The sequence below is a fragment of the Poecilia mexicana genome, unplaced genomic scaffold, assembly GCF_051168715.1.
Source record: "Poecilia mexicana isolate PSO_F unplaced genomic scaffold, ASM5116871v1 scaffold_21, whole genome shotgun sequence".
In the NCBI taxonomy this organism is placed as follows: Eukaryota; Metazoa; Chordata; class Actinopteri; order Cyprinodontiformes; family Poeciliidae; genus Poecilia; species Poecilia mexicana.
Window position 1 is genome coordinate 19916191 of NW_028263390.1, and position 14787 is coordinate 19930977.

General features: G+C 36.7%; 2 protein-coding genes and 3 non-coding genes across 8 annotated transcripts; 2 read left to right on the top strand and 3 right to left on the bottom strand.

The window, feature by feature from the left end:
- The first annotated feature begins 338 nt into the window (after window positions 1-338).
- Window positions 339-411, top strand: trnaa-agc (transfer RNA alanine (anticodon AGC)). Its single transcript has one exon. It is a non-coding gene; the product is annotated as a tRNA-Ala (tRNA).
- Window positions 412-680: 269 nt separating this feature from the next.
- On the bottom strand, window positions 681-753 carry trnaa-agc (transfer RNA alanine (anticodon AGC)). Its single transcript has one exon. It is a non-coding gene; the product is annotated as a tRNA-Ala (tRNA).
- A 350-nt stretch (window positions 754-1103) lies between these two features.
- Window positions 1104-1176, bottom strand: trnaa-agc (transfer RNA alanine (anticodon AGC)). Its single transcript has one exon. It is a non-coding gene; the product is annotated as a tRNA-Ala (tRNA).
- A 1066-nt stretch (window positions 1177-2242) lies between these two features.
- On the bottom strand, window positions 2243-4792 carry ccdc25 (coiled-coil domain containing 25). The gene is made up of 9 exons (XM_015006849.2): window positions 4621-4792; window positions 4413-4460; window positions 4299-4338; window positions 3676-3727; window positions 3459-3534; window positions 3280-3383; window positions 2993-3195; window positions 2743-2788; window positions 2243-2619 (listed from the first exon to the last, which is right to left on the bottom strand). Exons 1-9 carry the CDS (start codon window positions 4643-4645, stop codon window positions 2590-2592), a joined length of 624 nt encoding a protein of 207 aa, XP_014862335.1. The 5' UTR covers window positions 4646-4792; the 3' UTR covers window positions 2243-2589.
- Window positions 4793-5367: 575 nt separating this feature from the next.
- Window positions 5368-14650, top strand: esco2 (establishment of sister chromatid cohesion N-acetyltransferase 2). 4 transcript variants are annotated; one of them, XM_088002083.1, is made up of 15 exons: window positions 5368-5426; window positions 6046-6108; window positions 6962-7086; window positions 7175-7490; window positions 7889-8195; window positions 8961-9070; window positions 9809-9911; window positions 10006-10075; window positions 10199-10241; window positions 11002-11146; window positions 11303-11434; window positions 12558-12647; window positions 12718-12861; window positions 13376-13560; window positions 14137-14650. In XM_088002083.1, the coding sequence occupies exons 2-15, from the start codon at window positions 6059-6061 to the stop codon at window positions 14267-14269; spliced, it is 1953 nt and encodes a 650-aa protein (XP_087858209.1). In that variant the 5' UTR covers window positions 5368-5426; window positions 6046-6058; the 3' UTR covers window positions 14270-14650. The 4 variants fall into 4 exon arrangements, with proteins under 4 accessions (XP_087858209.1, XP_087858212.1, XP_087858208.1 ...); XM_088002086.1 differs by having other exon boundaries at window positions 5379-5505; window positions 9809-9914; window positions 10015-10075; XM_088002082.1 differs by having other exon boundaries at window positions 5379-5505.
- The last annotated feature ends 137 nt before the right edge of the window (window positions 14651-14787 follow it).

Here is a 14787-nt window from a genome sequence, read left to right on the forward strand (position 1 = left end):
TCATTAGAGGCCTAAGAGGAACATTGACATGCTGAAAAGGTTATTACCACCAGGGAGAGAACTAAAAAGTGCAGGATGCCGGTAGGACCGACTTTGGACACCCATGATTTAGATTGTTATTCGTTGTTTTTTTTATTATCTGGAACTGTTAAAAATATGCAACAGCTAGCTGTGTAGTTTTGCTGTTGAACCTAATGTCAATCACATTCCCACATTAACAGGGAGAACAACATAGATCGGTGCTAAATACTCAGTGACTAATTTCTCTGATTTTTCTTTTTTAAACGCACCATGAGTATGACGGAAAAAGTGACGTCAGTGTCATCGCAAGGCATCATGGGGGATTAGCTCAAATGGTAGAGCGCTCGCTTAGCATGCGAGAGGTAGCGGGATCGATGCCCGCATCCTCCAGTTTTTCGGGGGGTTTTTTTGTTTTATTTTTACTATCAACTGCATTTAGATTGCTATTTGTTTTTTGTTTTTATCCGGATTTGTTAAAAAATAGTACTTTTCCAGAAGAACGTAGGTCGGTGATAAATACTAAGTGACTAATTTCCTGCACTTTTCATGACTGAAATTTGATCAAAGTATTGGCACTACTCCACACTTGCCAGGAATCCCTTAAAATCAACATAAAATCCGAGGCAGCAAACGCTTAAACTTTAATTAGATAAAAAGCTTGGAGGATGCGGGCATCGATCCCGCTACCTCTCGCATGCTAAGCGAGCGCTCTACCATTTGAGCTAATCCCCCTCATGTACTATGATGACACCAACGTTTCTTTTCCCGTCATACCTATGGCGTTTTTACTGCCTTGGATTTCGTGGTGATTTGAAGAATACTGGCGAGCGTTTGGTGCTACTTTGATAAATTCTCATTCATAAAAAGTCAGAGAAATTAGTCACTGAGTACTTAGCACCGAGCTATGTTGTTCTGTATGTTGTTTTCCCTGCTAATGTGGGAATGTGATTGACGTTAGGTTCCACAGCAAAACTAAACAGCTAGCTGTTACGTATTTTTTTTACAGTTCCAGATAAAAAAAAACAATGAATAACAATCTAACTGCAGTTGAACGGAAAAGTAAAGACAAATAAAGTGAAAGCTGGAGGATGCGGGCATCGATCCCGCTACCTCTCGCATGCTAAGCGAGCGCTCTACCATTTGAGCTAATCCCCCACTGCTCCATGATGGAGACACCTCAATCTGAGAACAAATCAGGCCTGAAGTAAGCACCAACTATCCAATCGGTGCGCAAATCACATCCCGAGCTGGTGGCTCTTTGACCAATCACCATCCACGTTCTGGACCTTTAAATTCTGTTGACGACGAAGAGCTAGCAACATTTAATCGGTAACTCTTTGGAATCCTGTGGCTGTCTATGTTTATATATTTTGTTCTTTGCAACAGCTAAGTGTGTGTCAGATTCTAGGTTTATCTAGATGAAGTTACCGTAACATTTTTATTGCGGGTATGAGAATGTTAGTAATTCTATGAATCACCGAAAATGGTGGCTTCATATTTGATTTTGTCTGCCCCCGTGCAGTAGATTTTGTATTAGTATTGTAACACAATTACACCAATATGTGTTGTTTATTGTCATCAATAAATGTGTGACATTTTTTAATGGCGAAAACAATGGATTTTTTTGTCCACCTATAATAACGCGTTATTGTGGGCCTGCTGTCCGGTGTGGGCAGCATAATGGAACTAAATCTTTTAATATTCTACATTATTTGATAATGAATACTACTTCTGTGTGGTATTGCTTCAGAGCATCAGTGAATGTTGCTCATGCTCATCTGTGAGTTCTTTGAATGCCAAGTCAAAAAAGTGACATACATCCAGTTTAATGATTCCATTATTAATTAAAACAATTTATGCTAATTTTTAATACTTATTTATGCTTTTTCCCTGTCAGATCATGCATGCACATCCAGTTCTCCGTAAAGCCCCTCAGGGTCGACTCCTGCTGGGGCCAACTAAGGAGGCAAACTGGAGTGAAGGTGCTGTGCAGGGAGGGCCTGGGGTAAAGAGGAGGTTCTGGATAAGCAAGAAATCTGCCATTTGAGCTTATCCCCTTCATTATTACTACATTATGACCCTGTTTCCGGTGTCGGTCCTGAAAATTGAATGGACAGATTATTTTGTTTGGAGAGATAAATTAGTCCATTAGTAAACCTTTTACTTCAGGATTAAATTTTGACTTACAGGATACTCTACAATGAGATGACCAAGCAATAGCTTTTCAATTTATACAATGAATTCTGTTTATTAAAATCTGACATGCAGACAAAATTGGCATAAAGACCAAGGAAGCAAGAAGAGCTTCAACAAAATGCTGAGTGACTGAAACAAAAGACACCATCATTTGTGTAGCTGTAAAAATGGAACCTGCTGTCTGGGTTTTCTCCACCCCAGACGACTCCCATCTTCTTTTAAGTCTGAAAACGGCTCCTGAGTCGTGAGAACTGAGTCATTTCTGCTCCGAGTGTCCAAAAGCAGTATGCACTTGTTTATTTTTTTAATTTCGTTCATTCAAAGTCTGTGAAGCGATGGCAGCAGGGGAGCTTCCTGTTGTATTTTCAGGCGTCACATGAAGTCGTCTGAGTCATAGCCATCCTACAGAGAAGTTAAAAAAAAAGCATATTCTGTAGGCATAAAACAGTTTTCTAACTGGAATATCTTCTACTTTACAGCAAAAGTTTATTATTGGAAAGAATTTGAGTCATTTTCAATTCTTACCTCGTTAGTTTTCATGTTTTCACTCTTCATCAGTGATGTATAATTCCTGGAAAATAAAAACAAAACTTAATTTATAATGATTAACTGGATTAATCGATTATTGAAATAATCATCAACTAATTAGTTTAATCTTATTTTAAGTGTAGTAAAATATTTGCATTAGAAACTAGATTAAAAATGTTCCTTCAAAGTCACGTTTGTGCACCACTATTTATAGGTTATAACAACAACAAAAAATACTTTGGCCCACCTGAGCTCTTCCATTTCTTTTTTCTTCTTCTGCTCTTCTTTCTCCCTCCTTTTCTGCTCTTGGAGTTGAGCTTTCTTCTCATTCCTCTCCTCCTGATCCCTCGCTTCCTTCTCTGCCGCCAGATCCGGGAAGCGCTCTTCTTTTGTCTTCTCCAGACGGTTTACAATTTCATTGATCTTCTTCTCCACAGCAACAATCTTCACCTGCGAGAAACAACAAGCTGTTAGTAGCAGGAAGTAAAGAAGGACTTTAACTTCATCTGTCAAAGAAATATTGAGACAACTGACCTCTTTCTGTTTGTAAAAGCCGATTTGTCCAACATCCATGTCTCCTGTTTTCTTCAAGTTGGCCCACGCTGTGTAAACCACGTTGATGTTGTTCATCTTACATCCTGAAGGTGATCAGCACAGTCACCCTTCATATCTCAAACACAGACAATGCATTTACTGTAAAACTGCAGGATTACCCTGGATGCTGTTGTTCTTCACCAGTTGTGCGCAGTCTACCAGCACCTCTGGAGGAATATCATCTATGGTTTTACCCTAGAAATTATACAAATTACATCAACCAACCCAAAACAAACAGCTAATCCCAGTTTCAAACTGAAAATACGAGTAGAAACAACATTTTAATGAGGAAAATTGGGTTAAATTGGTTGCAGGTTTCCTCAGGTGACTCTTTACCTTCGGCATTCTTAAATAAACATGAGCTGAAGAGAGTTTGTCAACGTGAAACCTGCATGTGGGGGGGAAAAAAAGAAAAGTTATTGTGAAATGTTTCTATAGAGCATAAAAGATAACATAAAAAACTGCAGCTAAAGTGTTGAAACTGAATATAAATCATTTAATAAAACATTTAATCAGTGATTTGACTTTTTTCATTCCATTTGCTTTACATAAAGCTAAAAAAACATAATTTTATTTCTTGCTTTCTGTTCAAAGACGGACTGAGGCAACATTATTTAAATCCCTCATTTCCTTTTTTATGGTAATAAAAATATTTTTCCTGGCAAAAGTCAAATTTAAGTTTTTTTTTATTCATTATCTGACCATTTACATTTGTTTTTCACTTGCAGTGACTTTCAAAAATGTAAAAAAAAAAAAAATTAAAACTGTTTTATCACATGTATTTTTCTTTAACAATTTTGCAGAAGACCAACTGTCAACATTAATTTTAAAGTAGTGCTTCAGATTCTTAATTGTATTTTACTAGAATGGTATGAGTTACAAAAAAGTAATAATTTCTCTTTGGGATAAACTCATTTTAAGTGACTTAACTGAATAGGAAACAAATATTAAAGACTTACCAGATGTCTTCAGGCCAGCCATATTTAATGAGATCCTCATCTGCAGAAAGAAACGACTCAAGTTAAAGGTAAAAGAACCAATTTAAGTATAAAGCTGTGAGAAATCAAGCTTACTTTCATATTTATCTTTTCCCATGTAGATCGTGAATGGAGGGTCCACCACTACATGAAAAAACAACAAAAAATATGACAGTGAAATAGAAACAACTTGACAAATGCATAAAGTATAAAAACAATGTAAAAAATAATTAATAAATGACTGATGTATGAAGCTAATCGGGCTACAAACTAATCGGGCTGATGATGATGAAGCTGCACTCACCGGCACTTGTGAAGTAAAACACCATTTTCTCCGAATTAAAACACACAGATAATATATTTATATAGCAAATTTAGTTGGTATATTAACTACAAATACAGGGAAAAACTTGTGAGTTCACTGTTCGTTGCTAGTGTCACTTTACTCATGTACGGACTGACCCGGAAGATGTTAGCGGTTGGGGTAAAGTTGCAATGCAAAGACAGGACGCAAGCACGGTTTACTCTTTCAAAATAAAGTTTTTTTTTTTTCAATAAAAACTGAAATCTTGAAATATCCTGGATTTCTCTTTGCATGTTTTAGAAACGTCCAAAAGTTCAGGACGTTTCGTTGTGATCTTAGGTAAGTTTTTCCTACTAATGTAACAGTCAACAATAGAAAAAAAATACTCAAAATGAGAGGAATATTCGTAGAAATAGCTATCAGCGACAAGCTAACAACTTATATATATATTTTTACTTATTCACTTAATGTACCTTGGACAACCATTTGCTTCTTTATGTGCTTTATAAATAAATTGGGTTCAGTATTTTTATATTCAATCCGTTGATTTAAATGCCTTTTTTCAGCCCGGATTGCTATTTATTAATTTAATCTGACCAGAATCCTAAAAAAAATCTTGATACTGCTCAGTATTTGGGGTTTTAATTCTGATTTTAGCTTAAAAATTCTTATTTTGAAGGTCAGTCTCCGTGTTTCTGGTGACGTAGTGTTTCCGCTTCCGTTGTTGTGCAACTATTTTTAGGCTGGCGCGCGCTCTTCAAAAACACATAGGAGAAGCGCGCGAGGTCGGAGCAGCTGAAGCGCCAGTTCGTAGATTTTCTTATTTTTTTCGCTGCCTTAATTTCGACATTTATCATTTTATGTATGCTAGAAGAAGCCTGTTCGGTAAGACGAATTAAGCGGTTTATCTTGTGTGAACTGTAATTGTTTGTAGGTTTGATTCTGTCTTTAAAATCGCTTGTTTAATTATCGAAATCAAAAACAGTGGAAGGTAGCATGCTTTTAATGCTAAAATATGGTTTCTGTCGCTGAAAATACGAGGACAGACGGTTATATTTGGCTGTAAAAGAATGACGATCGCAGCAGACTGATTTATTCTTTCATAAGCTAATCATCCCGCCAAACGCACATTTACTTTCATCGTCTGCTGCTAAATCAGCCTCAAGCTAATAATAAGCTAATTTAGCTTAATATACAGAAAGAGGAATTTAAAGCTGCTTTTCTTTATTCGATCCTACTTATAATTCATAAGGGGATGTTTGGTCAACTTGTCTCTGACACTAATATTCCTATTTGTTATTTTATAAAACAAAATATCACTTAAATTGAAATTTGATTTTTGTTTGCAGAGAGGGGGGCACGTTTTCTTTGTTTCAGAAATGTCAGATTATTCTAAAAACCCCAATGTCCTGTTGTTATGTGCAGGTAAACTTTGAACATGATAACCTCAACCAGGAAGCGAAAGCTGTCCTCCATGGACTCTGAAAGGTAAGATGTACACACCTCATGATTATCCTTTAAATTGTTGTCAAAACAGAGTTTATTTGGGTTCTGAAAACCCTTGAAAATTTCAATGAGGTGTTTTCAAGGTTTGGAAAGTGCTTGATTTTTGTGTCAAGTACTTGAAACCTCACAGTTTTGTAACAAAGTGCAATCAAACGTTTAATAGTAGCCTAAGATATTTGCAGTTTAAACCAGATATTTTAAACCACCTAATAAAAAGACAGACATTTTGTCATCTCACTGTCTGAAGTTAAATCAGACTAAACTTTTCTTGTTTCAGGTCAGTTAGAATTTCCAAAATTATTTGTGAAGTTAACAAGAACATTTTTTAAGATTGTTTTTGTGACATTCTTTGTATACTTCGTTTAAGCATTTAATTTGAGTCTTAACACAATTGGCTTCGACTGTTTCTTTGTAACGAATATTTATTACTTGTAATGGGACAAAAACTTATTGATCTGTGAAATAAAGGTTGTCTTATGTTTTATACATTTTTGAAATTGGGAAATTTTTTTTGTTAAATTAGTAATTTGTTCTCATATTTAGGATTTGTGTGAGAATTTTTAAAAGATAAAATGTTTTTGTTTATTTTGTCCTTGCTGTAGAATACAAATAGACATTATTAATAAGAGTAATAAATAATATAATAATGAACTGAAACTATCTTCTGTAGTTACTTTGCATTGTTTTTTTTTATTCAAGTTTGAAAACCTGCCTTGAAAATACTTGGATTTTGGATGTTTTTAAATGTACGAACTCTGAAAAATTTTATTTCCAGTTTCATGTTGAGTGTTTAGACGATTGCTTCTCCTAATCTGACATTTTATTCAAACATCAGCCACCCGACCAAGAAGGGCACGAAGGACAAAATGTCTCCGGTGAAGAGGAGATCTCTAAGAGAGCGGCAGCTTTCACCAACCGGGTCGCAGCACAGAGGACAGGAGTCGCTACGTAGGCCAGCAGGTACGACACACCTGATGAATTTCTTTTTTGCCCTCAAGGTTTTGCTTGGTGGAAACAACAAATCTTCTTCTTTGACTCATTTCTGTAGGTTCTCCATGCAGATCGCCCCGTAATTCCCCAGCGAAGCCTTCGGTGGTGACGAGTTCCTTCTACGGCAAGCAGAAGAGCGTTTATCTCACCCCGCTTGAGAGGAAGGCAGTGAAGGAATCTCTTCCTTCCCGTCTGTCTGCCTTGGCTTCTCCTCCTCAATCTGCCAAAAAAACAGACAAGAAGATGAAGAAAACTGCAAAAAGAGGCAACAAACCCAGAAAGTCATCCGTGGGATCTAATAAGAGAGCGAAGAAGGAAACCAGAAGTTCTCCATCACCTGTAAAGACGATTCAGCTGACCAGATGCAACACAAGGTTTGTTTCTGATTTTTAAATCAACGAATTGCATGACAAATCAAAACAAGTTGAATAACTTCCATTTGCATGATTTAACTTTTTTCTCTTTTCTCTCTTTCTGCCAAAAACTGGATAATAAAAGTCTTTAGTCTGCTGCTTTGGTCTCAACTTGCCATCTGTTTTTAAAGGAGAATTTTATTGATAGTTTCTTCACAATTTTATTAGTTGTTTCTGTTTCGTTTATTTTGAATATTTAAAATTTCTTCCAGTTCCAGTGTGAAAAGTTTATTAGAATTTAAAGTTTATTGATCTGTGAGAATCTGTTCTTGCACTAAATTATTTGAAAATGGTCTCAAAGCAACTATTTTATTGTTAATCACAATAACATATTAACCTTTAGCTGTTGTTTTATTCAGCAGTGCTGCATCTAATCCGACATCCAGCAGCAGCAGCAGCGTACCTCCCAACAGCAAACCGGCAGAGGCGAAGAAGGCGATCACCATTTCTTTTGGCAGCCTGAAACCGAAGCCGAAGATCTTTGTTGGAGCTGCTTTCTTTGGTACAGGAAAGAAGCCGATGTCCATGTACAAAAGGTCGGCTCCAAAGTCGTCGACCAGGCCCGCTCCAGTCAAAACTAAGAGCTGCGCTGAACCGCAGCAGAACAAGGAGACGCCAAAGCAGCAGGACCAAAAGGTCGTCAAACTGCAGCAAGAACCAGAAAAGGTTTGTGCATCACTTCTGACTCTTCACGCCTCACGCCTGCTGTCCTGTTGATTTAAAACAGATTATCATTATTTTATTATTATTATTGGTGGCTTTACCAGATATCCTGGCTTTTTAAAGCTACAATAAAAGAGTTTAGTGTGTTTTCTATATGTGTTGTGATTAAACCACCAATTAAGGTTATTTAAGACTTTAGTATTAGGGCAGAAAATGATTAATTGATAATGAAATGTCAATTTAGTCATCAATTGATCGCTAACTGGAATATACAACCTCAAATGAAAATTCACTGAAAGAAAAACATTAATTTCAGTAATTAAGCCAGAATTGTACAAAATATTTCTATACATTTTTAAGACAAAAATCTTTGCCTGTAAATATGTTCTTAAGTTTGATCTTCACCCAGTTAAAATTTTATTTATTTAAAAAAAATCTGCACCTTTTGCTACCCAATTATTAATCAGTTAATAAAAAACCCAGCAGATCAGCTTCATGTTGAGCTTTTCACATGTTTAGAAGTATTTTTTAGCTGCAAATCGTCATGTTGTTGCTTTTAGGCAATAAAATGGAATCAAACATTTTCTCATTTGCATCTTTTAACTCATTTCTAATATTGTATAAAAAGGCTCCAGTGGTTAAATGAAATCTGCAGAATGTGCCTTTTTTATTATCTGTTAGCTGCAGCCCTGATTGGTTTAACATTACAGAAAATAAAACGATTTAGTGTGAGATATTGGGGGTTTATTTTTGTTTTGTTCTGTACAGCAAATAAATGTGGAGGAGAACCAAGACAGAACCAAGCAGAGGACAAAGTTTGATCCAACAGACTGGCTGGATGTCGCCGATGAGGAGGAAGAAACTACCCGTCCATCAAGGTAGGGGACCAGAACTGTTTATAAAACTAATATAAATGTTTTTATATTTCAATTCGTATAAAAATGTGTTTTAATCTTGGCAATAGGAGAGTTTTAAACCTGTGAAGTTTCAGTATCCTGTGTTTTAAATGCTTCCTCAACAGTATTTAAAAGTGTAAAATTTAGTTTGTGCAGTTTTTCAGATTCACTTTTGGCAAGAAAAAAAAACATTTTAAGGAAGGTGACAATATTTAAATTGTATGATTTATCTTTGACATGAGCTTTCCTAATGTAAAGATAAAATAAAACATTGAGATTTCTTTGTAATTTGTCAGGTTTTTCATTCTCACATTAAACAAAGAAACGCAGCAGTTTAATTTGAGTTTGCAGCTGAATTAATTGCAGTCGCCATTTTTTTAAATGTGGAAACTTCAAGTTAATTGAAAACACTTTTACCTGCTGTTTACCAAACAAATCAGCTGTAAAATTCTCAGGTTTCATTCTTATTATCTGTTTTATGTGCCAAATTACCTCCGTCTATGAAACATCTACATCTTATAGTGTGAAATATTAAACTACAGATTGGCTGACATCTTGGTGACAAAGGAGAAAGTTCTGGTTCTGATCAGATTTGAGCCAGGATTTGGATATTTTACTAAAAATGAAGAGCTTTGAAATAAAAACATGGCTTTTCTGTATGTGTTCAGATCTTAAAAAGTGCCGTATAAAACTAGTCGGATGTAAATTTTTCTCCCTCAGTTCCCCCGAATTGTTGGTGGAAACACATGGGATTACAAAGCAGCTGAAGATTATTCTGTCCAGAACTCCAAGTCCAAAACCTGCAACATCATCCAGCAGCAGTCTGGTAGGCATCACAAGTCCTCTGGATTATTGTGGATTAAAATGGCTTTAGATTTTGTAAGTATTTTAACTTTAAATTTTACTTTTTTCTTTTCCTGGATGAGTTGATGGCAGACGGAGGCTCAGAGCCGACCTTTGACCAAGGCAACATAAACCCCTCCAAAGGTTTGTTCCTGCATGTATAAACAGTTTATTAATCCATCTGTCAGTCAGAACAACTCATTCTATATTTATACATGGTTCTTCGTCTATATTCCACCATTGTACATCTTTTCCTCCTTTCCACAGCTTCTGGAGCCGTGTACCCCATATTTGATTCTTCGTCAAAAAGGTGCGACATTTTAAATACAAGTATTGTTTGATGTAACATGAAATTAATCCAAATATTTTGGGTTTTTCTGTTTAACCAGTTGACTGTCTTAAAACCAGATCAATTCAGATCTCTTGTTAGCCGCAACTGTTTAACATGCTAATCTAAATGCTCAGTCAAGTCTTGATGAAACAAGGAAAATGGTCAGTAGCTGGGCGGCCATTTTGAGTTTGATAAATTAGTTGCAACATAAAAAATGTTTTAATATCTAGTAGAGAAACTGAATCACCCAGAGATGTAAAACCCTTGAGCTGAAACTAGTTTTTGACTAATGATCAGAATAACTTCATATCAACTGTCATGGCGATTAATCTGTAATTGCAAAGATTAATCGACAATTTTGTGAATTCGGCAGATTTTTTCAAGCTTTCTTGTAAATACTAGAAATGCATTAAAGATGCAGATAAACAACTTACTTCTTTTTTAATGGGAAAATAAACATTTTATTTCTGAAAATGCAGTAACAGCATTCCTTTACCACATATTTGATCATTTGTAGCAAAGGATGCATCTGCAGCTAAAATAATTCTGGTTTGTGAAAAGCACAGCTCCTGCTTGGTTCAACTTATTGATTATTCTTTGGATCAGTTGATCAATAATTTAAGATTTTTAAATCTTAAATTCAAAATGTAAATATTTTTTGTACAATTAATAGTTCCAGCCCTAAAAAGCACCTAAAACTCACAGAGACTCGTTTATATTGTTGATTTCTTGGTTTCAGGCTGAGTGCAGCTCTGCGTTCTCCGGTGTCCTGCAGCACGCCGTCCGCCTCCTCAGCAGCTTCACTGCAGCCGCCGTCAGCCGCAGCCAAAGAGCGACAAACTCGCAGGAAGAAGGAGAAGCTGGACAGCGACCAGCTCATCATCGTACGTTTAACTTCTGTTTTTGTGTCTGAACATCGATTTGGTTCATAATTCACACATAAACCTTTATGCCTTCAGCATGTTTGACACCCATTTGATCAGATCTGAAGGTCGTTTACTCGTATAAACCTGACGGTTTTTATGAATCGTTTTCGTCAGGATGCTGGACAGAAGCAGTTTGGAGCAACGACCTGCAGCTCCTGTGGGATGGTTTACAGCGCGGACAACCCAGAGGACAACTTCCAGCACACCCAGTTCCACCAGCGGTTCCTGGACTCCATCAAATACGTGGTGAGATTCCCTTCATGTCGTCTTTCTTTACTGAAGCAGCTGAGATACAAAAGGTTAGAAAAAGAGTTTAAAATGAGGGTGGGCGACGTGAGATTAGCTCTGTTATCACAATAGTACTGCAAAATATCGTGATTACGTTCTACTTCAGGATTCATTCATAAACACAAACACTGCTCCTGATTGTTACCATTTTAATTTGGCTTCTTCAGGACGGCACATGAAAGACTGCAATGCAATTAAATGTGTTTTTAATTTAATGCCTAAAAAGACATAACAGAATTATTTTAATGTACACTTGATCATTTATAGCAAAGGACTCATCTGCAGCTAAAAATGTACTTCTAACTGTAATGGAACATTTTTAAAATGTGCCTCTTGTGCTGTAGATTGTCTGCATGATCGTTTCATGAGTTTGGTCAAGCTGCTCTCCTGTAGACTTCCACAGTGTCGTATAGCAGCAGGGCACGTCTGTGACCCTCTAGGTGTTACTTCTCCAACCTGAACTGAGACTGCATTTTATGCATTAAGTAACAACCCCCTTTGCTTAACAATAGACAAATGGCAGGACCATCTGTGTCGGGCTGCACAGAATCCCGGGCGCATAACGATCCCGGGGCGCATAACGATCCCGGGGCGCATAACGATCCCGGGGCGCATAACGATCCCGGGGCGCATAACGATCAAGGATTCACACCTATAGTCCAGTCAAGCCTCTCTTCTCCCTGTTGGGAAACACCCAGAGATGTAGACTCCCTGCTGCTGTTTGATCTGCTGACCAGATCCACTGTTAGTCAGAGCAGACTGACAGACTCCGTGACTCTATTTCTGTTCTCACCTTGCAAGGTTTTAATACATTTCTTATTTTCTTCTTATTCAAACTCTCGTTAAAGTAATTTTTTCCATGACATAATAACATCAACATGTGAGCCAAGAGAAGCAAAACCTATTTTCACCCGTAATGCAGAATTTGTATAACTTCTTTGCAGTTTTAGTCTAATTACCATTGGATGTTTTCAAATGGCATGTTTATGATTTATTTTTTTATTGATTAAATTGACTTTTTTTTTCAAAGATTGATTAATTGTTTCAGCCCTACATTAAGTTTATTTAATCTGATTCTCAGGGGTGGAAGAAGGAGCGAGTGGTGGCAGAGTTCTGGGATGGTAAAATCATCCTGGTTTTACCCGACGATCCAAAATATGCAGTGAAAAAGGTGCAGAACCGTCTGAGCGGAGAAGTCTGGCTTAGGTTTAAATGCTTGTTTAAAACTGACTTTGTTTCAGGCTGAAGAAGTGCGTCGCATAGCGGACAACGAGTTGGGTTTCCAGCAAGTGACTCTAAGCCGACCAACTCAGGCCAAAACCTTCCTGTTCATCAACACAGACAGGCTGGTGGTGGGATGCCTGGTGGCTGAACCCATCAGACAGGTAGCTCCGTGTTTGTTATGCACTGACTGCATTTATCAGAAGTAAAAAGAATCTAAAGGGTTGGAAAAGTTGATTTCTTTTTTTGACTTTTTTTCTAGAAATTTCTGAGGACAATCTCACAATTTGGGTTTTTTCTTGCAATCTTTTGAGTTTTTCAACTCAAATTTCCACTTTTTTATTCTAGAAAATTTCTAAACTCCAAATTTGAGTGATTTTTGTTGCAAATTTACCTTTTCTTTTAAAATCTATGCCATCGTATATCACCCAGCCCTAACAAAACAAAAAAAAAAACATTATTTCAAAGTAGCTTGCATTGCAACCACATACAAAAAATATTCATTGCACTGTCAGTTACTTTGTGAAAATGCTTTACAATTTTATTTTTCTTATTACCATTTGCATTTTAAAACTCAAAGGTGATTGACGCTTTAAAAAGTTGCAGCACAGTCACTCCAGGTGATTTTTATTGAACTTTTTCCGGATGTTTTATGCCATTTCTCCTGTTTCCTCTCAGGCCTACAGGGTTCTGGAACAGCCAGACCAGAACAAGGACATGACGAAGGATGACTTCATGGATCGGCACCGGGCCTGGTGCTGCTCCACCGTCCCAGAACAAGCTCTGTGTGGCATCAGCCGGATCTGGGTCTTCAGCCTGGCCAGGCGGCAGGCCATCGCCACCCGAATGCTGGACACAGTGAGGTGAGATGCCACTTTATTCGCCACTTTTCCCACAGTAAAATTCAAGCCCTTTCCTAGCATTTTTAAGGTAATTTTAAAACCTTTTCAGCACCTCTTTGGAGTTAAAATAATACGGTTTCAATCCACTATTGTATAACTTATTACTGTTATTATAATAATGTCTTATGATAGTATTCTACGTCAGGGGAAGGTTAATTAAAATCTGACATGTTTTTAAATGTTGATCTGAAAATAAAACACTAATTTAACAAATCCCCTAATTTCTATTTATTTCTAGGCCTGATGCAATAAATCAATTAATCTCATGATGAATTAAAACAAGTTGCATTACTTTCACATGATTTATCGTTTTTCTCCTTTCTCTTTGGATGACAGTCTTCAGTTCCCTTTTTTTGTCTCCTTCAAAATTGTCCTTTTTGAAAGACAATTTTGTTTGAGACTTGACAATTCATTTATGTTGGATATTTAAAATGTCTTCCAGTTCCAGAGTTAAGTTATTATTAGAATTGAAAGTTTGGTGAAAGCTTTTGCATTATTATGCTATTACTGTTGAACAAAACAATTATTATTTTCTAGGAGCACATTCATGTACGGGAGTTACCTGACCAAGGAGGAAATCGCCTTTTCTGATCCGACGCCTGACGGGAAGCTGTTTGCCACTAAATACTGCAACACGCCGACCTTCCTCATTTACAACTTCATCGCATGAAGAGTCTGGAGTTTTTCACGTTTTTAAAAGATTCTGCTGAATGTTTTTATATGCAAAGCTGTTCTATGTTTAAGGCTTTAGCTTTGTGAAGGTAATCAGGTAGAGAACTGTTTTGAAAGTTCAGATTATCTGTATTTATATTCCAGCCTGCGTTACTGAATGTTTCAGTTGTTCCTTCATTCAGCTTTCAGGGGTTCTTAGTGAGTTCTGCTTACTGACATTGGAGTTTATGAAAAATGTTCAGCATAAGATTTCTCTTTTTGGTTGAAAGTATTCTGTTCACTTTGAAGACGAGATGTTTCAGAAATATCGATGCCGTCGCTGTACAAGGACATTTCTGCTTTGTACATTTAATAAAGTATTTCCTTTTAAAATTCAAAACCAGTTCTTGCTGTTTTCCATGGGTTTGGCCCAAAATGACCTTTTTAAAAAAGTGTATAAATTCAGTTAAAATTAGGGATTCAAGTTATTGAGACTGCTAAAGTGATCTTATTGCTCAATTAATTCATAAGCATATC